This window comes from Bubalus kerabau, chromosome 14, assembly GCF_029407905.1.
Source record: "Bubalus kerabau isolate K-KA32 ecotype Philippines breed swamp buffalo chromosome 14, PCC_UOA_SB_1v2, whole genome shotgun sequence".
NCBI classification, from domain to species: Eukaryota; Metazoa; Chordata; class Mammalia; order Artiodactyla; family Bovidae; genus Bubalus; species Bubalus kerabau.
In genome coordinates, this window is record NC_073637.1 from 63,503,508 (window position 1) to 63,528,680 (window position 25,173).

General features: G+C 45.3%; 1 protein-coding gene and 1 non-coding gene across 2 annotated transcripts in view; both read right to left on the reverse strand.

The window, feature by feature from the left end:
* Positions 1 to 10,467: 10,467 nt before the first annotated feature.
* The window catches only part of BAALC (BAALC binder of MAP3K1 and KLF4), an 86,386-nt gene continuing 71,680 nt past the window's right edge, over positions 10,468 to 25,173 (reverse strand). The window contains exon 3 of the mRNA XM_055546495.1: positions 10,468 to 10,802. Within this exon, the coding sequence (XP_055402470.1) occupies positions 10,692 to 10,802 (111 nt within the window). The 3' untranslated portion in view covers positions 10,468 to 10,691. The remainder of the gene's footprint in view (positions 10,803 to 25,173) is intronic.
* LOC129627485 (small nucleolar RNA SNORA57) lies at positions 15,698 to 15,833 on the reverse strand. The gene has a single exon (XR_008702626.1). It is a non-coding gene; the product is annotated as a small nucleolar RNA SNORA57 (small nucleolar RNA).

The window sequence follows — 25,173 nt, forward strand, 5'->3', positions numbered from 1 at the left end:
CCAATTCTTGCAACCTCATGAACTGTAGTCCACCAGGCTCCTTTGTCCATGGACTTCTCCAGGCAAGAATACTGGAGTATGTTGCCATTTCCTTCTTCAGGGGATCTTCCCAACCCAGGAATCAAACCCTGGTCTCCTGCACTGCAGGCAGATTCTTTACTGACAAGGGAGACTTGACAAAGCTTGGTCACTTCCAATAACTACCTAAAGCACAGTATGTAATCAGGATGATTTGGGGACATCTCAGTTCTAAATGTTCTGGCCCATTGTCAGATCATGTTTATAATGATGTATCCTGACTTTTGGGTCACAAAATACAGTAACTGTATTTAGAGATAAGATTTTGAAATGTTAACTGACAATTATGTATTGAGTATTTACTGTGAATCCAATGTTGTCTCATGGTCACAGAACTGATGAATATTTTTTGAACCATTTTGGGAAATATTGGGATAAATATAATACCTATTAGGAGAAACTCATTGGCAATTGGAGGGAAAAGTAAGAAAAGCACCATAGGAATGGCTTAACTTGGGACTAAACATTGTCATAGGTAATGAAATTCAGGCTAGTAGAATGGTGAGGAGAAGGCTGAAGACCATGATCACAGCGAAGGCTTAATCAGCAACTATTATGAGTCAGACACTTCTTAATGCTTTGCTTTCCATATGTCATCAATTCTAAATGTGCAATTTTCCTCACATTTTAAACATCAATAACTCACTTGGAGTGTCCAGCACCAGCATTTCATCCATACATCAAATCTATGATGTGGATTTGCATAATTATCACATGACTGGATTTATCTCAAGCATCAAATCATACTCTTTCTTTCCATCTCCCTTCCCTAACCTGCTCTTCCTCAGTCCTCTGCCCACTGAATTCTTTATCCCTACTGCCAAGGAATCCTCAAAAATGTAGGTATCATGGAAGGTGAGTTATATTCTTGCCTGCTAACCTTTTGTGGCTTCCTGGTGGCCTGGGTGGCAGCACCTTCCTTCACAACTTTTACTTCAAGGCATTTAGAGAGCAATTTCAGGGCCATTTCCACTTAGGTGGACAAAACAGGAGTTTAGAGCAATAACGAATAGCTGGAGTATCTTAGATACATTATCTCTTGCCAAAATAAAAAAACAAAAGTTATATTGTTCCACTAGATATTTTCAAATATTGTTTTGTTCCTTAAATTTGTAAAATTCCTCCCCGTCTGCTGCAGCAGGGGCTCCAGTAAAGCCTTGCCTGGAAAAAAAAAAAGTTGTAAACTTCTGACTGATAGCCACCATTGAAGAACAAGTACATAAAAAAGTACATGGAACAGAAGATCCGAGTAATTTGTGATATTGAAAAACACCTCAGAAGAACGTTGTTAGATGTGTAATCTAAAATATGGATGCTCTAGCATGGTGCCAGGCTTCCCTTGTAGCTCAGTCGGTAAAGAATCAGCCTGCAATGCCAGAGACCCTGGTTCGATTCCCGGGTGAGGAAGATCCCCTGGAGAAGGAAATGGCAACCCACTCCAGTATTCTTGCCTGGAGAATCCCATGGACAGAGGAGCCTGGCGGGCTACAGTCCATGGGGTCGCAAGAGTCAGACACGACTTAGAGACTAACCACCACCACAGTATGGTGTCACATAGCAAACGCTCAACAGAGTGTGTTCTATGGAGCTGAGTCCCTTATGATAAAATAAGTGTCCAAGTGACTTCACAGATAAGCACAGGAGCATTTCTAACATGGATAGACTGGTTCCAGAAGCTACAGAGATAAAGCTGAGGCTCTCAAAGGAGCGAGGGATTACATTGGTTTAAGAGGATTAAAAAATTTCATTGAGGAATGAGGAAGCCCTGGAACTGACCCTCAGAAGGTAAGAAGGATTCCCACAGCAGTGGAGAGGGAGGATCCAGTGGAGATCTGGGTCAAAGACGGAAGGCTAGGCATTCAGAGGGCTGCAAGTAGCCTGATGGGGAGCACACAATATGTGCAAGTTGGTCAGAACTGCAGAGACAGCCAAGGCTCTGAAAACCAGCCAGACCAAGAAGTTTATTCTGAAGTCTGGCAATGAGAGCTACTGAAAATTCAGTAGCAGGGAAGGTTCACATTGAACTAATGTTTATTTACTGAGTGCATTTTTTTACAGATGAGGCAAATGAGGCTTGGACAGATTAAATGACTTGCCCACAGTCGAATGGATTAGAAGGAGCAGACATGGGGTCTTCCCTGGTGGTCCAGTGGCTAAGATTCCATGCACCCAATGCAGGGGGCCTGGGTTCATTCCCTAGTCAGGGAACTAGATCCCACATGCTGCAACTAAGAGCTGGTGCAGCCAAATAACTAACTATTTAAAAAAGAAAGAAAGTGGCAGACATGGAATTGTGCCAAGTCCCCTCACTTCAGTACTTGGGACATTCACTGTGCTGCAAGGTATGAGCCGGACTAAAGCCAGGGACAGCAGCTGAGAGCAAATGAAGGATGTTTCCTCTGCATTGACCCACCGAATCACTCCCACAAATGAAGCATCTCAAACGTAAGCTCATCATGGCCCACCTTCCCAATGAGAAGAGGCAGAAAGATTTTCTGAACTGACTGAAGATGATGGAAGGAGCCAGATGTTCAAACAACTATTTAGTCAGCTTAGCTTCACTACAGTCTAAACCTTGAGGGCAGCAAGTACTCTGATCAGACTTGCATTTTTGAAAGATAATTTTGTTAGCAGTGTAGGATCTGGATTAGAGGCAACATGGGAGGCAGAGAGGTAAGGAGACTTGCAGAGATCCAGATTTGGTGGCCTTGGGCTAAGGAGTAGAAAAGACAAATATGAAGCAGCTAGGAAGTGTACAAGACGAAATTTTACAACAGAAGGAGAGGGGATAGTCAGAAGTGACTCCAGAGTGTCTGATTTGAGCATTTGGAGAAGAGTCATCCATTGATTCGGAGAAGGCAATGGCACCCCACTCCAGTACCCTTGCCTGGAAAACCCCATGGATGGAGGAGCCTGGTAGGCTGCAATCCATGGGGTAACTAAGAGTCTGACATGACTGAGCGACTTCACTTTCACTTTTCACTTTCATGCATTGGAGAAGGAAATGGCAACCCACTCCAATGTTCTTGCCTGGAGAATCCCAGGGACAGGGGAGCCTGGTGGGCTGCCGTCTATGGGGTAGCACAGAGTTGGACACGACTGAAGCGACTTAGCAGCAGCAGCATCCATTGCTTGTTGGATGCAAGGCACATTAATGAGGACAAATTTATAGAACTAGGAAATGGTTATTAGGAAGGGAGAAATAAAGACAAGAGGATGGGAGAGAAAAGATGTGACAGCCATACAAACAGATGAGTCAAAAGGAGTCACTGGTCAGAAAGAGCAACTTAGCTGGGGCAGAGGCTGAGCTCTGTGTGGGGATCTTACTTCTCTTCTGCCCTCTCTCACCAGCTTAGACTTCAACATTGTCTTGAGGGTTAATCATGTGTTACCATCAGAAAGATTCTCTTTCCTGCTCCCTAATTTCCTCTCAGGAAAAGCTAAATCTCCTTCAAAATGAATATATTCCAATTGACATAAAAAATTGAGCAAAATGAAAACAATCTTCCTTTGAAGACACAAATAAACAAAGTCCCCAACAGTAAACACTTGTGTCACCAAAGGAGAAAACATCTAGAAGACTGTTGGTTTAGGAATAAGGTGATCAACTTGTCCCCAAATGTAGGAATCATCTTTGATCTCCTCACTTGTTCTCTGACACAAATCTAGGCCTAAAACCAAATTCTGGGAGCTCAACCTCAAAAGTGTATCCAAATCCATCTACTTCTCCAATCAGTAGCTGGGGCCGGGGGGCGGGGTGGTGGTGGGCTTTGAAAAATAACTCCCAATTCCTTACCACGGCCCATGAGGCTTTCTAGACCTGGCCCCGGCCTGGCTCTCTTATCTCATCTCGTCTCCCTCCCTCAGCTCCAGTCACATCTAGAGTCTTCGCACTTGTCCTTCACTTTCCTGGACTCCTCTCTGCTCTGATCTCCAGGAGGCTGGCTCCCTCTGGTCACTCCGCTATCAGCTCAGATGTTTCCTCAGTAGAGAGACCTGCTCTGACCATGTGTCCTGTACAGGACAGATGCTGCCTGGGGAGCAAGAGCTGGACTGGAGCCTTTTGGACCCTTGCCCGGGAGAACAGCTTGGGAGGGTAATAGGCTTTAACAGAAGGCGTCTGTATGGAGGGGAGCCCTGGAATCAGGGGCAGAGAGGCGGGGAAAGGCAGCCACATAGCCCCCAGCACAAGAGTGGCAGCTGGAGAGGCCCAGCGAGGGGGTTTATGGAAACACAGAGAAGTACTCAGGGAACAACAACAAGGAAACAAATAATAAGAATTTAGTGTTCGAAGACCCTGACAAGTGGAAGCAAGCTTCCGACTGCCAAGTAAGAACTCCTGATTCCTTTTCTCTTGAAAGTGAAAGTGAAGGTCACTCAGTCATGTCCCACTCTTTGCAACCCCATGGACTCTACAGTCCATGGAATTCTCCAGGCCAGAATACGGAAGTAGGTAACCTTTTCCTTCTCCAGGGGATCTTCTCAACCCAGGGATTGAACCCAGGTCTCCGGCATAGTAGGCAGATTCTTTGCCAGCTGAGCCACCAGGGTAGCCCAAGAATACCGGGGTATCCTTTCCTCTTATTCTTTGGCAAATTCCAGAATGGAAGATGGAGGGGGTAAGCAGAGAAGGGATGGTAAGCGCTCAGAACCCCTCCCTACGGCAGGGTGGCCACTTCCTGCAGGCCCTAACAAAGGACAAGGCCAGAAGAAATCTCTCTTGGAGTGCAGGCTGATGAGTTGATACCATTCATAGGACTTGCCATTCTGATTTCTGAATTGAGAGATGTTGCCTGTTTGTAAACTTTCAGTGACTGTAGGGCTTTCTGCTACCTAAGAGTACTCTGAAAGGTCTTAAGAGCTGCTGGAAGCATCAGGTGAAAACTTAACTTGGAGACAAAAATAAAGCCATGCTGTGATCATGTCCCAGGAGCCGTGCTACCACCAAGCTGTTTACACTGACTAGCAGCCCAGCCTGGAGCTGAGCCTGGGTCTGTGTGTTTCCCAGGCCCTCCTCGGCCTGAAGCTGTAAAATGTGATCAAGTCTTCAATAGTAGCGAGTGACTGATCTGATCTGATCTGAACCAGTCTCATCTACTCCATCTGTTTTCTTCAGAGGCATTCCCATGTTTTAAACATTAGCCTTGATTTTGCTCAAGAAATGGTAGATGAACTGACTCTATTCTTCTTTAGGAGTTCTCAAAGCTGTTTTGGAAGGATCTTTTCTTTTTTTTTCCTTTTCTTTTAAAGGATTTGATTTTCTGTGCTCATTCAAGTGATGTATTTGAATATACATATTTCTTTGAGTCTTTCCAGTCTGAACCATGAGAGGGTCTTAAATCAAACCCCTGGGAATGGTGAATCCTGATTTCACCATTTACTAGGTGTGTGACCTTGGGTAAGTCATTACCCTGTTTGCCTGTTTATAAAATGAGGCCAAGAGTATCTCATGGTGTAACCAACCAGGGTTCTTGGCCTCCTTAAAAATAGAAATTGATGAGGCCAGACAAGAAATTCAGGCAAGGCTTTATTGGGGCTCCTGCTTCATCAGGGAGGAGTGAAAACAAATACCAGGTTGCTTTGCTCACTCCTGGAGTGAGGGCAAGCTGGTCCCTTAAATGGGGTGAGGGTGGGAGTGGATTATTGGGTGGGCTTGGAGGGGTAGTTAGGTGATTGGCCCGCCCTCTTAGTGGTGGTGGTGTGTGCAGGATGCATGCATAGCACCCTGCTTTTGCACTCAGCTCCTCAGAAGTGGCAGTTGGATGTTTTGTCTTTGTATCTTTTTGTTCATAATTTAGGCCAACTGTGCATGCACAAAGTTATTTTTACCCTTAAAGTTTCTTTGTATCCTGTTGCTCAAGCAGACATTTGCACAGATGCAAGCACTGCCACAAGGGATCCCAGGTCCCATGTTTCAGGTCCCAACCTGACTCATGATAGCGGAAGGATTTAGTAACGGTGTGTATCTAAAGCGCTTAGCACAGTGCCCAGCAATGAAGATGAACACAAGGTTGTTTGTTACTATTGAACTGTTACCCAGCCCTGAAATTTCCAGGATATGGGCAAGACTTGGCATATAAAATTCAGCTCTTAAGGGTAAATGTACCAGAGAACTGGCTCCTTGAATAATTTGTTTATGTACCACAAATGTATCTTTTTTCCAAGATAAGCACTTCTTATCCAATACAGAATGTACCATGGGCACCATGAGATGAAGACAGCAACCATTCTCACTAATGATTTCTCACAAAACCTTCCTAAGAAGCTTGGGCATTGGGCAGATGCATGGACTCAGGATAATGCAGAGGAAGAAAGCTTGCTTAGTTATTGATAGTTTGGGGTTCTAGAAACTTTATATTGTCCCTTTAAACATGTCTGAGATTTTGTTGGCAAATTCTCCAGAGGGTGTGTGTGTGTGTGTTAGTCACTCAGTCCTGTCTGACTCTTTGCGACCCCACGGACTGTAGCCCACCAGGCTTCTTTGTCTGTGGGATTCTCCAGGCAAGAATACTGGAGTGGGTTGCCATTTTCTTCTCCAGAGGGGGGCTGTCCCCAAACTGGGGATTTTCAGAATTGCTGAGATGATTTAGGAACTCACAGCAAGGGAGACTGGGAAATACAACCCAGCTGAGAGAACCACCTGCCCCTTCAAAGAGACCCAAACAAATTTTTTCACTTCGTCTTATAGTACTTTACCAAAACCCTGTTGATCAAACAAAAAACTTAGGAATCACATTGATTTCCCCCCTTCTCTTCATTCCCTAAAACCAGTCCATGAGCAACTCTTAATGTTTCTATTTCTGAAATGTTCTCAGCATCCATTCACTTCTACCCATCTTCAGAGCCATTCCTCTGCTCCTTGCATCTCTCTCCAGGGCTGCTGCAGTGCTTCCTAAATGGTCCCTGCTTCCATTTCTGCCTCCTTCCAATCCATTCTCCTGTTAACTCCTGTCTTCTTTTCAGCATTCATCACCATCTTAAGTTACTGTGATCATTTCTTTATGTCATTATTGTCTGTTTTCTCCATTAGAACACGAGGGCATGGGACAAGTCTGTTTTATTCTTCACTGTATCTCAACTTTGAACACATGGAAGCTTCTTGAGAAATTCCTATGGAGTAAATGAAAGAGGAGGTGAATACAGAACTTTAAAAATGAAATCACATTCGGAGTTTGCCTACTCAGAAAATTTTCCCAAGTTTGACTTCCCAGAACAGTGGGAATGCGGTAAAAGGACCTTGTATATTTTGATGACTCCTGAAAAGAACATGAAAACGATATACTGGAAACACAATTTGGAGCAAGGGTTGCAAACACAAATGTCTCAGAGCTCAAGCAGGTAACAAACGGGGAGGCTGCAATGTGTCAGCCACAGTGAGTGGTGGGGACCCTCATAAGCTGGAGACCCCCAACTTCAGCTAACACAACCTTATCAACTTCAGCTGACTGTATGTAAGCGACAATAAGGACCCAGGGATGAAAGATCTTCCAAGTTTTCAAAGATGGAAAGTTAGTATATTATTTAGAATTAGGTTTGGCTGGGAGTAATGACCTGCAAAGTCCATCCAAGTCTTTCCCCTCCAAGTCCATCTCCTGGCCATGCTAGACCTTCCAGCTGTGAAAGCCCTCCTGTGATCATGGTAGGGAAACCACTGGATCTGCAGGCAAACTTCCTCTCTTGAATCCTTATTCTGCCACGTACTGGCTGAACAGACCATAAATACTTTTTAAACTGTAAATGAGAACAGTGTTCCCCTTACCTGTTTCACGAGGATTTGGGGAGGACCCTCAGGTATCACTTATGTAAAAGCCCATTGTTTATTTATTTTAAAAAATAATCTATTTGTTTGGCTGGGTTGGCTCTTCCTTGCTGTGTGGGGGCTTTCTCTAGTTGTGGAAAGCAGGGCCACGCTCTCGTTGTGGCGCGAGGGCTTCTCATTTCAGTGGCTTCTCTTGTTGCACAGCACGAGCTCTAGAGCGTTCGGATTTCAGTAGTCGTGGCACGTGGGCTCAGTAGTTGTGGCTCCCAGGCTTGGTTGCTCCGAGGCATGTGGGATCTTCCTGGATCAGGGATTGAACCCAGGTCTCCTGCACTGGCAGTCAGATTCTTTACCACTGAGCCACCAGGGAAGCCCAAAGCCCTTTGTTTAAAAGAAACAAGATATCTAAGCAGCTATGTACACAAATTTGCCTTTTCATACTGTTCAAGGGTTTCTCAAGGCAAGAATACTGAAGTGGTTTACCATTCCCTTCTCCAGTGAACCAGATTCTGTCAGACCCCTCTACCATGACCCATCCAGATTGTTCTGGAGCAGGAAAGATCATGTAACGCCCTTTATTCCCCTCTCCTCCAGAAGTGGAAACTGTTTCTAGGTAAACCAGAGACACCCTCTCAAATTAATAAATTCCAAACAATGTACAGTAGTTAAGTGATGGAAAAAACAAGGTTGCAAAGAGGAAGGGGGCTCAGCTGGCAACTGGCAGGGTGGCTGTGCAGGAACACCTTGCACAGAAACGCAGTGCATGAGCCCTTGAGTTTGCTGGGTCGATGAACACCAAGCTTTGGCAGTGGGTGGACGAACGCCAAGCTTTGGCAGTGGGTGGATGAACGCCAAGCTTTGGCAGTGGGTGGACGAACGCCAAGCTTTGGCAGTGGGTGGCTTCTGCTGAGTAATGCCAGAGGGGACGCCAGAGTCACAGGTTTTGCTTTATTATTATTTCTAAAGGTTTCGGAACCTAAAGTTCCCTAAAAGCCCTTTCTCAAAGAATCACAAAATGATAAAGACTTGGTAAAACTGTAGTTTTATGTATGATGGAGTCTTGTAGAGTGATTGGAAGAAAGCCCAGATCTGTAGTTTGAGAGAGAAACCTAGCTTGACCATAAAAATGAGGTTACACTGCAGAACAGTTCACACCACATATATCTCAATGTCTAAAAACCAGCCTCCTAGTTATTTCACCGTCAGATTCAGGATATACAACCGTGACTGTGCGTGTATGCATGCTAAGTCACTTCAGTCGTGTCTGACTCTTTGTGACCCTATGGACCACAGCCTACCAGGCTCCTCTGTCCATGGGATTCTCCAGGAGAGAATACCGGAGTGGGTTGCCATTTTCTTCTCCAGGGGGTCTTCCCCGCCCCAGGATCGAGCCCACATCTCTTCATCTCCTGCAGTGGCAGGCAGGTTCTTTACCACTAGTGCCACCTGGGAAGCACAGCTGTGACTGGCCAGACTCTAAACCTCTCAACCTTACACAGGGTTGTCATTTAATGTTTAATGAATAAACATACAGTCCACTGAAGGAAGGAAGGACACTGCCCGCTTGTGTTTGAGGAATAACATAGCTGGCAGGTAACGAGGCCAAGGATCTGAATTTTTAGCCAGCTTGTGTCAATTCTCTGGACTATGTTAGATAAACATACACCATCAGACTGTGCATTTCTGCTAAACACGGAGTTTATTGGTATCATTCAGTACAACTTTAGTCCTGCCTTTCCCAACCCCAGGCATGTTGACAGTCCTTTAAAAATCAGGCTACATTACTTTGGAGGAAAATACGTCCACTTAACATGTTTAAAGAAATGCTAGAAAATTTTATTCCTATCAAAAAAAATTTTTTTTATTTACCCCCTCAGCTACTTGACTTCTAACAGACTGCATGTTGATCTAAAGTCCATGTGACTTCACACCAACCAGGTACTAACTTCCTAAAGGGATTTCTTTGCAGATACCAAATGACACAGTCCTGAGCTATGCAAAGAGGCCTAAGGGAAGCCGACATGTCCCAGATTTTCTCCCTCTTGTGAGCCCAGTCTTTGATTGGGCCAAAGGTCTTACTGGAGAGAAAAAATACTCAAGAAAACAAGCAAAGTGGAAAGCTGGAAAACTGCAACATCTGCAGAGCCCTGAGGGCGTCTGAAGTGACCAAAATTGCAATACTGTTGTTCAGAGGCTGATGTGGACCCCGGCCTGGGGGGATGCTGAAGACAGGTGAGAGGAAGTGGGTGTGACCGTATCACCGAGGCCTCCTTGGGACACGCTGGTTATTGGTGGGGTTAGTTCCTATAGAATTGGATCTGAATCTGTCTCACAGGGAGCTAAGGAAATAAGAGTAACAGTTTTCCTGTTTCTTGATTCCTCATTCAAGGAAGTTGGGTGAAAGCCAGCTTTTAAGTAAGCTTTGTGATAGTGGTATTTTAAAATAAAGGAATAATGAAGGAATAAGCTGGCCTGAAATAGTGCATACTGCCGTGGCCAGGAGAGCACAGAACTGACCATGACTCAGCCGGAAACCCACCCCTCCCACTTTTCTGTTTCCTAAACTGGCCCGTGGCTTTTGCTCACCATTTTTCTATCAGACCACACTGGAGGAGTTACAAGAGACAAACTGAACACACATTTGTGGTTTATTACCCTATGGGAATACTGTGCCAGTGCATTTATGTGATATACAGGAGGCTGAGAACGTCTCAACAGGTGAAGACAGCATCCCAAAGCCCTTGGCCATGCTCCCACTCAGCAAGGGCAACCTCTTCTTCAAGGTTCCTCAACGGTATCCAGGATGTGAGGGGCACCAAGGAAGTCCCTCTGCCCTTCAGCTGGTGGAACACTGCTAGTTGATGCAGTTCTTTGTGATTCTTCGACTTCTGTCCACCTGTCGGATGCTGTCTGCAACGTTAATGGTGACTTCTTTTGCAGACATCCGCTTAGTCTCCCTTTTGGCCTGTTAAAAAGTTTAATGCAGTGAATTGAGTTACTAAGAAATATCCAAAGGTCCTCATATTGGCATTAATCTCTTGAAGCTGTTACACACACACACACACAGAGGCAGGAAGAATAACTCATAAGGACACATGCACATATACTCCTTTTCATAGGCTGTTCTGTTGAATCTCTTTTACCAACCTAGTGCAGAGCTTGGTATAAGAGATGCTTGGTAAAGCAGTGTTGAAGGAATGAATGAATCAATTAGCAAAGGTCCATCAAAGGGCAATGTGAAGGATTTCACAGTTGGCTTTGGTAGAATAGCTAAGGGTTTGAGCTTTGGAGTCAGACAGACTTTGGTTCGAACACTGACTTTATAATTTCACTGTAGGCAAGTTTTTTTCTAACCTCTCTAACCCTTAGATGAGTTTCCTCATCTGTAAGATGGAAGATAATAATAGTACCTAACTCATAAGGTTATTATAAGCACTAAGAAGATGAATATAAGATACAATGCCTGTCACTAACTAAAATGAGAAAAAAAAAAAAAAAGACCTGGTAAGTATGATAAGTAGAAAATAAGATAAATTGTCCACTTCTTTTTTCTTCAATTTTTTAATCAAAGATTCTTTAAATTCCACAGTGCCTTACAATTTTTGAAAGTTTCACACACATGATTTCATATAATCCTATAATAACTGTTTCCCCCCCAAAACCCTATTATTGCCCCCTCTCTCCTTACCTCTCTGCACAAGTTTGTTCTCTAAATCTGTAGATCATCCACTTCTAAGTGAAGACACACCAGTGAGATAAGTCCAGGATTCATATTAAATACTAAAGCACTGACTAAATTGCAGATTCCTCAAGCATATGTGCACAACCCTGGCATTTCCCCTCAAGAGAAGACAGCGTTAACCAGTCCGGGGGGGGAGGGTAATTCTGCACCTACTCTTCTCAGTGATCACGTGCGTCAGGTGAGCAACAGACGGGCCTCCAGAGTCGTCGCCATCTTGGACAGAGATGCGTGTGCCCTCAACCCCCAAGTCAGGGAGGCCCTCTGCCCAGCTGCAGAGAGTGCAGCCATCAAACAGCCTCAAGCTGTCTCTTCAGGGCAGCCTCAGCTGCAGAAAGCCCCCTCACCCTGGGCCCTCCTTCCCTGAGGTGGCCCAACGAGAGGGTGCCGCAGGGGTATACACGCCTAGCTATCTGACCCAAAGCAGGCCAGCCCTGACCAGCCATTTAGCTCCAAAGCTCCCCGTGGGGTGGGGTCACCGAGGCTGTGGTCAGAGCCGCACTGTGGCTCCACTTCCTCTGCCCAACTCCTGCTTCCGGCTCCCTCTCCTGCTGACTTCCCAAAGAACATGCCACATGATGACATCTCAGAGCCGGCTTCCTGGAAAACAAGTCTCAGAAGTGTGGGAGCATCTCTCACGGCATAAGCATCTCCCCATTCTGGGTGTGAGTCTAGTGTTGATAGAAGCCTCTTTTTCATACAACATGGTCCCTGAACATAAGCCAATGATTTCATCTGTAGTGCATCCTAAGATGTGGTAGCCTGTTGTCTCACTGGATAATAACTGCCCTGTTGTATTTAAACAGATGAAATGCAGGTTTCTAACAGACGCTTACTCCTTGGAAGAAAAGTTATGACCAACCTAGACAGCATATTAAAAAGCAGACATTACTTTCCCAACAAAGGTCCGTCTAGTCAAGGCTATGGTTTTTCCAGTAGTCATATATGGATGTGAGAGTTGGACTATAAAAAAAGCTGAGCACTGAAGAATTGACGCTTTTGAACTGTGGTGGTGGAGAAGACTCTTGAGAGTCCCTTGAACTGCCAGGAGATCCAACTAGTCCATCCTAAAGAAATCAGTTCTGAATGTTCACTGGAAGGACTGATGTTGAAGCTAAAACTCCAATACTTTGGCCACCTGATGCGAAGAACTGACTCATTTGAAAAGACCCTGATGCTGGGAAAGATTGAAGGCGGGAGGAGAAGGGGACGACAGAGGATGAGATGGTTGGATGGCATCACCAACTCGATGGACATGAGTTTGAGTAAACTCTGGGAGTTGGTGATGGACAGGAAGACCTGGCATGCTGCAGTCCATGGGGTCGCAAAGAGTCGGACACAACTAAGTGACTGAACTGAACTGAACTGGACAGGTTGCATAAATCCTGTGTAGTGGCTGCTGGCGATGCTGCTCTCAGATGCCCTCTACTTGGCTGGTGCCTCCATCCCTCAACTGTTTTGAGTTCTGGCTGCTAATCACTCAGAGCTGCACCCTTCTTTTGAGAATTGCCCTCATCTGATTGGAGCCAGCTCACCCAGAAATACCAAACAAGTTATACCTGAATTTCTAGAGATAGCCCAAAGCTAATGCCTGATCGTGGGGAATATAAAGACTGGCCCTTTTGCCTCAAGGGGGTATAAATCCACGATGCCATTCATGCTCTGGAGCTCCCTGAGGGATCAGGCTGAGGCTGCAGCTACACCTCTTCAGCTGAGCTCAGTATTTGCAGAACTTGGTCCTCTGCCCCACCCTGTGTCCCACCACCTTAAGGGTTTCACCTGAGACTACGCTTTTACTCACTTACTTGCACAAGAATCCTCATGTCAAGCTCTGCTTCCAGGGAACCTGACTTAAGATAATACTTCATGGGTAATTTGAGGGATGTTTATCGATCATTTTGACTATATGCAGCTTTAGCCTTATTCATTGATTTCATGAGATAGGATTTCATTGTTTTCCTCGTCAAGTTCCCAGCACCTAGCATAGTCTGAGACATAGAAGGCCTTCAATTTTTAACTTTGGTTGAATAAATGGGTGAATGAATGAATAAACACCACATATCTGAGAATGTACCCTTTCTTTAACTATCAGTAGTCAATACTGTCTAAGAATTTAGTCTTGCACCTGGGGCTTCCCTGGTGGCTCAAATGGTAAATAATCTTGCCTGCATTGCAGGAGACCCAGGTGTGATCCCTGGGTCTGGAAGATCCCCTGGAGAGGGGAATGGCTACCCACTCTAGTATGCTTGCCTGGAGAATTCCATGGACAGAGGAGCCTGGTGGGCTACAGCCCATGGGGTTGCAAAGAGTCAGACACAACTGAGCAACTAAGGACAACTGAGCGACTGATGCTTTCACTTTTCACTTAGCTCCTCCATGCCTGAACTAGCACTAGGGCCTAGCAGTGACTTTTATGGGTTTATTTTGTCCCTAAAAGCAGAAAACCCATAGAGTCCCACAACCATTTTTGTTTCCGAAATATAGGTTGATTCCATCTGATTTCAATTTTGGGTGTTATTGCATAAAAGCTTAGAGGACTGCAGCACGGAGGAGAGACACAGAGGCCCTATTTGAAATGAGCCAAGTGGAGGGCGGCATTCCCATCAAACCAGTAGGCAGTAAGAGAGCTTTCCAGAATGGAAATGTAAACTTTCTGAACTGTAGAACTGCTTTTCTTTAGAGTTATTGGCAAGGTTTCACAAAGTTATTAAAAATTCTACACAGAAAGTTCTCTTGCTCCATGGTTCAGTCTACCTTCATAAGTTTAAAAAAATCCAGGCAACATTTCATAGTTAGATGATCGTTAGTTTTTCAGCCTGTTTAAGAGTTAAAGGCTACAAAACAGTCATTCCCAGAAAAGCCGCAGAATATGTACGGTTTGCATCTCAAGTACACTGGAGCAATTAAAAAAAATTTATTTGGTTGTGCTGAGTCTTCTGTCTTTGTGGTGGCATATGGAATCTTTAATGGCAGCAGTTGAGGCAGGTGGGATCTAATTCCCTGACTAGGGATCAAACCCGCCCGCTGCACTGGGAGCCCTGAGTCCCAGCCTCTGGACAACCAGGGAAGTCCATGGGGCAATTTCTTAAATCTGTGAATCAAAAGCCTGACAATGAAGACATTCAAAGGACAAGCTTTGGGGGCCAGATAGACTTGGCATGAGGCTTTGCCATTATTAAGAGCGGGCTGCAGTCCACAGGGTTGCAAAAGAGTTGGACACGGCTTAGCAACTAAACAACAAGCTGTACAAGACATTGCTTTAACCTCTGAAATTCAGCTCCCTTATCTGAAAGGGGGAATAATGCTTGTTTCTTAGTGGGTTTCGTAAGGAGGGTTTGGGAGAGAATTAAGCATGTCACTTAGCATTAATAGGGTGATCAACTTCTCCTGGCTTGCCCAAGACTGTCTTCAAACAAAATCCGACATTCTGGGAATCTTTCTTGTTCTACTGAAACCATCACTATTGGTGAAAGTGAAAGTCGCTCAGTCATGTCCAACTCTTTGCAACCCCATGACTATACAGTCCATGGAATTCTCCAGGCCAGAACACTATTGATGGGGCTACTTCTAAATACCAACAATAATAATAACTCTACATGATCTGTCTTTGAATAAAGAACAAACTGGAGTTCTGTAGTCTAATAACGGGCACAGACGATTCCAAGCCATAAACAAATCCACTTTCAAATAATTACAGTGTATTTAATATGACAAAGGAAACAATTAGAACAACAGTGCATTGGCTTAAAACAGGAAAGAGAAACTTCCGAGTCTGAGCCCTCAGAGAGGCAACCACCCTTTTTATAATGGTACAATTATCTAGGAGGTTGGCAGTTGCTAAAATGTAGTTACAACTTGGAAACCTCAGATTTGAAGCCCAAATGAGAGGGACAAAGAAGATGAATGAGAAAGAGAACCACAAGGCCAGGGAGTTTGTCTAGAAGTTCCAAGAAGTAAGCCCTCTTCTGAGAAGAGCTATATAAATACACAGAAAAATCACACCGCTTGTGCTTCTGGGACCATGGCGTTTTGTATGACACAGATATTTCCCCCTCTAATGAGGTTTTTAGCCATCTGAGCCTTTTAATTTATTTTTTATTTTATTTTATTTTTTCTCTTCTCTGTGTCCCGGCGCTTGAGGATAGAACCGGCGGACTGCTGGCCGCCAGTACCGAAGACATGACGCCGAGGGGGCCAGAGCCCTGAGCCTTTTAATTTAACAGCCAACTCTCTCTATTCAATGACAGGAAAGCAAAATGTGTCCCTATTGCAATTATTGGCTTAAAAAAGAAAATCTTATGGTCTTCAACTCAATGCTGAGAGAAGCCTGTTTGGCACCTTTTCCTTCTGTGGCTGTCTGTTAATTCAATCCTTCCACGTTTAAAATTCTTGTCTTGTGAGTTTTATCACCATTGGCTTTTGTTAATAGCCACACTCTTGTTTCTCGCCCAGTTTTACAGCTTTTCTATTTTCCCCTCGCCTCGTTTTAATTTCTTCAGGTTTAGAATTATAGATTTTAGTCCTCTCGATACTGCCTTTTTAACTAATAGTAACTTACTGGCTGCCATTTCTCAAGGGTAACCAGACTGACTGTGATAACTTCCTGGCAGATGGATGTGTTTCTTTCAGGGTTTTAAAAGTCAATGAGCAAGCTCATTCCCACAAAAGGAGACCTGAACTCAAGAGGGCAGCTACATCTCCTCAGCCTTTTCTCACTTTTCTCCCAAATGGAAATGGTGATGTTCTTTGCTTTAATTTGACTCCACGAATATACCTACCAGGGCTGTACGGACCTTTTTGCAGGTCCTTGTAGACAATGAAGAAAAACAAGGCTTCCTGAGATCAAAATGTTTTTTGAAAATGTATTTATTGATTGGTGACTGTGCTGGGTCTTCACTGCTGTGCACGAGCTTTCTCTAGTTGCAGTGAGCAGGCCTGCTTTTTGCTGCGGTGCACGCGCTTCTCATTGCACTGGCCTCCCTAGTTGCAGAGCACAGACGTGGTCGCTATGCGGCCTGGTTCCCCAACCAGGGACCTAACCGGCGATCCCTCATTGGCAGGTGGATTCTTAACCACTGGACCACCTGGAAGTCCGTGAGATCACAATTTATCAGACACCAATGTTCTATGTAACTAGTATTTTTTATAAATTATAAAAACGATATGTAGTTATGGTAAAAAGAAATCCACAGAATAGGGAAGGGCAGAGTGACGAGCAACACTTGCTCCCATGCTGGGGCCACACCGTGCTTTCCCCAGAGGTGATCACAGCTAATCATTTCTTTGGGGGTGTTGAAGGGATTTTCTAAGCAGACACAGTATGGGGCTGTCTCATTTCCTCTCCTGGTACTCTGTACTTTCTTCTTGGCCTTTAACCAGAGATTGGGTTATCTATTTATCTGCTTGTTTACATGCTTATTTTTACATCTTCATTAGATTGGGGTAGTGACCCAGTCTGGTCTTCCCAGCATCTAATTTAGTGCCTATCACATAACAGACACCTGACAATCTGATGAAGGACATAAGTGTAAAGATACATCTTCAGAAAGAAAGTGAAAAAAAAATCCCTGGCAGGAGAACCTGTTTGCATTGCCCTGCCTAAACATTCTAGAACTTTCCTACAGGATTTCAATCATGCTCATTATTAATTGCTCCTTGGACCATCCCTGAAAGACAGCCAGGAATGCAGCTGTGTTCTCTTTTTCTGAGGAGGCAGCTGAAGTCACTCAGGCTAAAGCAATTTGCCCAAAGTCAGCGTCAACAGGCAAAGAATCTGCCTATAATGCAGGAAGACCTGGGTTTGATCCCTGGGTTGGGAAGATCCCCTGGAGAAGGGAATGGCTATGTACTCCAGTATTCTTGCCTGGAAAATTCCATGGACAGAGGAACTTGGCAGGCTACAGTCCATGGGGTTGCAAAAAGTTGGACACAACTGAGTGACTTTCACTTTCACTTTCTTTCACAATGTCAACAGGGGTGGTGAGTTGAACTAAAGATGGTAGGAGGGTGGGTGTGGGCTTTGGGTCTCACATATAGATTCCTGCAATCGTCAGCACTCACACTAAATTCTCCACCATTTTGCTTCAGGAAATGGGAAGGAAGATCGTAGGGTTTGGAGGCAGACAGACCTGAATTTGAACTCCAACACAGCCAGATACTACTCCCTGTGCCATGCTGGCCTTACCTTTCCAAGCCTGTTTTCCCAGCTGGGGAATGAATGACGCTACTGACCACTTATCACTGTGAGGGTTACAGGTAATGCCATGTTTATACACAGGGTGTCTGGTTCACAGTAGACACTGAAATGGTTCTTCCTCTCCGCCTTCCCAAAAGATGAAAGCTCGAGCCTTGACAGCTACAACTCAAGACATTTTCTTCTTTTCCATCATGCCCCATTAAAAGGAGACACACAATAATAGACTTCTAGCTGTTCCCCCAATTCCAGGAATTTATTTGTTGCTGCTTCACTGGCATTAATGTGAGGTTGATCAGGAAACATTTGATCTCAGCAGCTCCACTGAGAGCCAGGATACTAGCCTCCAAAGGCAGGAGTCAGACCATGCCTTGGGCAAAACTCTCAATATGTTATGTTATGTTAGCTGCTCATTCATGTCCTACTCTCTGCAACCCCATGGACTGTAGCCTGCCAGGCTCCTGTGTCCATGGAGTTCTCCAGGCAAGAATACTGGAGTGGGTTGCCATTTCCTTCTCCAGGGTGGCATTAACACGAGGTTGTTCAGGAAACATTTGATCTCAGCAACTCCACCAAGGGCCAGGATACTAGCCTCCAAAGGCAGGGGTCAGACCATGCCTTGGGCAAAATTCTCAAGAGCTCCCCAAACCTAAAGCAAATCCTACACAGAACACAGCCACTTGCCCTAGTTCAGGCTAACTAAGTCTAGGGGTTTTTATTTATCAGCTATCTGGTGCCAAAAGGAGTTGTTGCTTTTCAACTTAAACCTCAGATAGATCAAACGCTAGGAGGGCAGTAGAACCTGCTTTAGTAAAGCAGTTGGCTCCAAGGGAACAGTCATCAGTCATATGATGGCGGCACGAGGGGTGGGGTGGGGTGAGTTGGGAGTGGACCCGTGGGAAGTCTTTCTAGTCTTAATGAAGTCCCAGGCCGACCGCATTCATCAGCAATCGGTGAGTTAATATACCATATTTGTTTTTCTCTTTCTGACTTACTTCACTCTGTATAACAGCCTCGAGACGTTGCTGTATAGCACAGGGAACCTAGTCATGCACTCTGATGATCTAGAGGGGTGGGGTGAGAGGAGCGGAGAGAGGCTATATATGTGTACTTGTGGCTGATTTGTGTTGTTGTAGGACAAAAACCATCACAATTTGTAAAGTGATTTTCCTCCAATTAAAAAACCAATCAGTGAGTACATGCTAGGTGCACACTCCTGAAGCAGGCTCAGGGGACAATGGAAGAATACAAAAGAGAATAAGAAGGTCTCTGCCCTGCTGCTGCTGCCGCCGCTAAGACACTTCAATCATGTCCAACTCTGTGCAACCCCATAGATGGCAGCCCACCAGGCTCCTCCATCCCTGGGATTCTCCAGGCAAGAATATGGAGTGGGCTGCCATTTCCTTCTCCAATGCATGCATGCCTGCTAAGTCGCTTCAGTCGTGTCTGACTCTGTGCAACCCTATGGACAGCAGCCCACCAGGCTCCTCCGTCCATAGGATTCTCTAGGCAAGAATACTGGAGTGGGTTGCCATTTCCTTCTCCATCTCTGTCCTGAGAGTCTTCTAATCAAATTGGTTTTTCTGCAGACCCTTAGGTGTACAGCGAGTCTTGCAATTCTTCATCTACATAAGGTAGCAGCTAATATACACATGCAATTGTGGAAATCACCACACACACACACCCCCCCACCCCTAAACTGCTACTTTGCTTCCTTTTCCCAGGCTCAAACTAGAACATGCATCAAAGGAGGGGCCTTCTACTGGGTCTTCCTCTCCTGTTGTCCTAAATGTGCCTTTTTTTTTTCCCTCTCTCTCCTTTTAACATCATGTTTTTGTTTCTCTAAGAGAAACTCACATTTCCTTTCCAAACTCTCCTCATGGATCTTATATTACCACCACCAGGAGAAATTCTGGGTTGATTTCATCCTCCTTTAGGGATTATGTCCCCCCACCCCCACCTCTGGTCACATCCACATCTCTGAGGCTTCACCTACCTTTCCTGGACCCTGCCAAGCCTTGCTGACAATTAGACACTGGAGAGAGGAGCGGGCTGGGAGCAAAGAAAGGAGAGGCTACTTAGCCGAGAACCAGTCCAGGCATCGGCTAATTTGTTTGTCAAGGTCTGGCTACTCTGCCGAGAATAATAAAGCAAACCCAAAGAGATGAAGCTTCTAAGGATGTGAAGGCTCCACTGGGAGGCCAGCCACAGACCAGAGTTTCATGTGCCCAGAGCTACATCCATATTCACTTCTCTACCTTAGCTGAATACTTGAGACAGCTCTGGAGGAGGAAAACAGGAGTCCGCAGCCTGAAGAAATGGGTTGGAGAGTCATGTCTGGAGGTGGCCCTGAGCTCCGGAGCAATTCATTGGCAGGAGAGAACAAGCAGCTACAGAGCTCCCCTTGTGTTGTCTGCTGGGCTCAGGGAGGGGTGGGGAGGAGACAGCCGATGATCTATCAGCTGCTCTTCAGTCAAAAAGGTCCCAGGTGACTGGAGCAAATCAAGGTTTAATAGAGAAAGAAAGAGCACCCCACCAAGACAGTTCCAACTCGTGAAGCATCACTTTTGTCACATTCTTTCTGCCAGTTATCACCTATTAACACCAGGCATGAGACAGAGGCAAGCGGGAACTGAAAGAAAGATGTGGTTGGTCTGATGGGGCGTGGATTGGAGCAGGGCTCCAAATGCAAGGTGCGGCTGCTCATAGGCGTCAGCTGCCCCATCAGATGCCCTTCGGAAAGTGAACTGAACTGGGGGATCACGTCTACATTAAATCGAGTAGGGAGGAGAAGGGGACGACAGAGGATGAGATGGTTGGATGGCATCACTGACTCAATGGACATGGGTTTGGGTGGACTCCGGGAGTTGGTGATGGACAGGGAGGCCTGGCATCCTGCGCTTCATGGGGTCTCAAAGAGTCAGACATGACTGAGTGACTAAACTGAGCTGAACTACCATCCCCTACCAGTGACCTTTCATTTCCTTCGCAGCACCATTTCAAATCCGTAAGGCTTTGTTCATTTACCCTGTATATCTGCTTCTGCAGGCTCAGTGCCATTAAAATTGGCAGCTGCCTCTTCCACTCCTGGACCCTTGGCATCAGAACAGTGCCTGGCACCCAGACAGCACTCAGTGGGTAAGCATCAGATGAATGAATCCAAAACGTTCTTACATGACCCAATGAGGAAATTTTCCACACCAGGTGAGGATTGCCTTTAACCCACAACCATGGTCTATCAGTCTGAACGGGAACACTGAGTAGACATGGGCATGATGATGCATGCTTCATGAACAGGTTCTTCTGGAGAAGGGAAGCTTTAAAAAAGTGCCCAAGAACCATTAGCTGGTGGCCCGATGGTGTCCAGGGGAATGCTGTGAAGTACTAACAGGTGGTCTTGGGGGAGCCGAAGGCAGATCGGAAGAGGCCAGTGGATACTGCCTGAGCCAGACGCAGAAAACGCAGGAAGCTCTAGTGTGGTGTAGGAGACACGCCAGGAAGAGACGGTGTGTCAAAAGCCCTAGATGGAATAGGAAGAAAATCGTTTTCTCTTTATTTAAAAGATTTATGTATTTGTGTATTTTTTGGCTGTGCTGGGTCTTTGTTACTGCGTGCAGGCTTTCTCTAGTTACAGCAGCTCAGTCATTGAGGCACACAAGCTTTAGTTGCTCTCTGGCATGTGGGATCTTCCAGGATCAGGGATCGAACTGCTGTCCCTTGCATTGGCAGGCAGATTCTTAACCACTAGACCACCAGGGAAGCCCAATCTTTTTTTTTTTTTTAAGCAGATTCTACTTTTTTTTTAAGCAGATTTTTTTAGATTTTTTTTTTTTTTAAGCAGATTCTGTTGACACAGCTGAGAGCTGTGTCAATATAAGCTTCAATCAGAGGTGGGCCTGTCTTGTAAGCTGACACCTTTGGTAGAAATCTTTGCCCTTGAGGAAGTCAGGACAACTTGTAGCTGGTGAGGTCTCAGGACAGGAAGACCACTGATACACTTCAGCAATTGTCTGAACGCTTAAAACTGAAGCTATCTGCTCCTTGATCTTATTTTGGAAATACTTAGTACACAGCATTGTTCACTGAATCTGAAAACACAAAAGCTGTGTGTTGGGCTTATCAGTGTGTGCCATCCCCCTCCTTTCCCCCGGTGCTGTGTTGGTCAGGTTGCTCAGATGTGTGGTCCTTACTCCCAGCGACACAGTTTTCAGTACGGCTGGAGCCTAGGGAAGGTGGGATCTACCTGGCCCCCTTTTAACTACCACACAGTGGGGAGAGCTCTCCTGAAGCACCCGAGGCTCCATGCTTATCTGTACACTGGAGACAACAATACCCACACTGTGAGGACCGAGGATATGATGAAGTGCTTAGACCCCAGGCTGCATGTAGAAGACCTAAGAAAGATGGGACTGAGCACAGCTTACTGGCCTTACATTCTTATGGTCCCCAACTGGAACTCATCTGCTGCCAGTTAGCATGTTAAGTGATATAACCACTTTGGAAAACTGTGTCAGTATCTGTTAAAGTCAAATATGTACCCATCCTATGAGTCAGGAATTCTACTTCTGGGTATATACCTCAGGGAAGGGAATGTCTACCAAAGGGCACAAGCATGTTAACAGTTGGGACTTCCCTGGTGGTCCAGTGGTTAAAACTCCCAGCTCCCAGTGCAGGGGACACAGGTTCAATCCCTGGTCAGGGAACTAAGATCACACATGCCACACAATGTGGACAAAAAGAAAAAAAGAATACAAAAAAGACTAAATATATGTGTATATATGTAATATTCACTTTAAGCAACTATCAGGCAGTTCAGTTCAGTCGCTCAGTCGTGTCCGACTCTTTGCGACCCCATGAACTGCAGCACGTCAGGCCTCCCTGTCCATCACCAACTCCCAGAGTTCACTCAAACTCACATCCATCGAGTCGGTGATGCCATCCAACCATCTCGTCCTCTGTTGTCCCCTTCTCCTCCTGCCCCCAATCCCTCCCAGCATCAGAGTCTTTTCCAGTGAGTCAACTCTTCACATGAGGTGGCCAAAGTACTGGAGTTTCAGCTTTAGCATCATTCCTTCCAAAGAACACCCAGGACTGATCTCCTTTAGAATGGATGGGTTGGATCTCCTTGCAGTCCAAGGGACTCTCAAGAGTCTTCTCCAACACCACAGTTCAAAAGCATCAATTCTTCAGCACTCAGCTTTCTTCACAGTCCAAGTCTCACATCCATACATGACTACTGGAAAAACCATAGCCTTGACTAGACGGACCTTTGTTGGCAAAGTAATGTCTCTGCTTTTGAATATGCTATTTAGGTTGGTCATAACTTTCCTTCCAAGGAGTAAGCGTCTTTTTTAATTTCATGGCTGCAATCACCTTTGCTCTAATAAAAATTAATTTAAAAAAAGAACATTAACAGCTGTATTGTTCACAACAGCCCTAAACTGGAAACAACCCAAATGTCCTTCAAGTACGAGTTAAATTGTGATGTATTCATTTAACGGAATATATATGGCAGAGGAGATGAGGAAATTTTTGCAACTCACAGCACCATGGATAATTCCCAGTAGCATAATGCTGAACAAAAGAAGCTGGACCCAAAAGAGCACATACTTATGATTCCATTTATAAAAGTCAAAAATAAACAAAACTGATCTCTAATGCTAGATGTCAGAGAGTGGTTATGTTATGGGGAGGATGGTGACAGGCACATCCAAGTCCCTATGGTGAGGGGCACAAGGGATATTTGGAGTAATGATACTGTTCTGTGTCTCCTTACAGATGATGGTTACATGTGTGTGTCGCCTTATTAAAATTCATCGCACTTAGGACTGACTTGAGCATTTTTCTATACGTATGCTGTATGTAGTAGATTGCTAATCCTTTGCTGTCTATCCACTGCAGACAGACTCCACTTCCTTGTCTTGCTGATGTTGGGTTTGTCTGTGTGACTTACTTTGACCAATAGGAGGTTGGAGGGTCTGATGGGAGCAGTGACATGAAATGGGTTTGCCCTCTTGGGTTTCCCACAGGCATAATAAATCCCAGAGAGCTGCTGCTCTTTTAGCCTGATTCCCAGAATAATATACACAGAACAGACTAAGCTAGACCTGGAGCCTGAAGTCAGGTCTAGCCATTCAAGTTGTGGTTGATTGCGAGGAGAAAGATTCTTGTTTTAAGCCACTGAATGTTGACTTGCTTTGTCATGCAGCATTATTGTGGCAATAGCTGACTAATATATTATTCTTCAACAAAAAAAGGACTTTAAGATCTATCTGCTCTATTTTTATTATAGTCACTTGTTTCAATTTAATGTTACTGACACCCATCTCTAGCACTTATCGGACCTATTCATGTCATCGATCAAGTGAATTTCAGTTTCCTTGTCTATAAAATGGGATGATGCTTACTTTACACACTCTTGGGTGGAATGAATGAGCCAGTAGACCTAAAGCGTGCGTGATCAGTCGTGTCTGACTCTTTGTGACCACATGGAGTATAGCCCACCAGGCTCCTCTTGTCCTTGGGATTCTCCAGGCAAGAACACTGGAATGGGTTGTCATTTCTTCCTCCAGGAAATCTTCCTGACCCAGGGATTGAACCTACATTTCCTGCACTGGCAGGTGGATTCTTTACCACTGAGCCACCTGAGAAGCCCGGAAGACCTAAAAGCACTGTATAAACTGCACAACACAATTTTAAAGTGATGGATTTTAAAGTGAAGGCACACTCACACCAGGCAAAGCTGCTTCCTCCCTTTGGTGCTCATCTTGGCTCAAAAGGTGAGGGTGCGGTGTGGGGAGCAGGCTGGGGAACAAAAGTCAGGGCCTGACCGAGAGCAGTGACCGAGCTTCTGGGCGTCGTTCTGTGGGACCCAGACTGCCTTGGGAGATGGCAATGATGCTTGGGCCTCTAGAAGGTCAGCTCATGCACGAAGAAAGCAGACCATACAGGACCCCAGGAAGGCCACCGCTGCCCTCAAATCTACTCCCCAGCCAGGACCCTCTGTGTGTCTGAAGAACTACCATCAGTGTTTCCTTTCTCAGGGTTATGGTGCTGGGTGTCTCACCAGCCTCTGTTGAATCCTTTCTCACTGCACTTCTCAGTTCCCAAAGAGCAGGCCCATCTGTTCTCTCATTTTGGTATCATTTCCATTGTATGGATAAGGATCCTGAGACTCTGGGAGACTGAGTGATTTCTGCAAAGCCACTTAGTCCAGGAGTATTGGAGCTAAACTTGCAACAGGTTTTCTGACCAAAGCTTAGAGAGGCAACTCGCTGATGTGGGCAAGAATTCTATCATTAGATGATCCAGTCGGATCTTCAGACATCCAACAGATGGCAATGGCCTGAGGGATAGGACCAGTAAGTTTTGACAGAGGAGATGGGAAAGACAGGTATTGAGTGA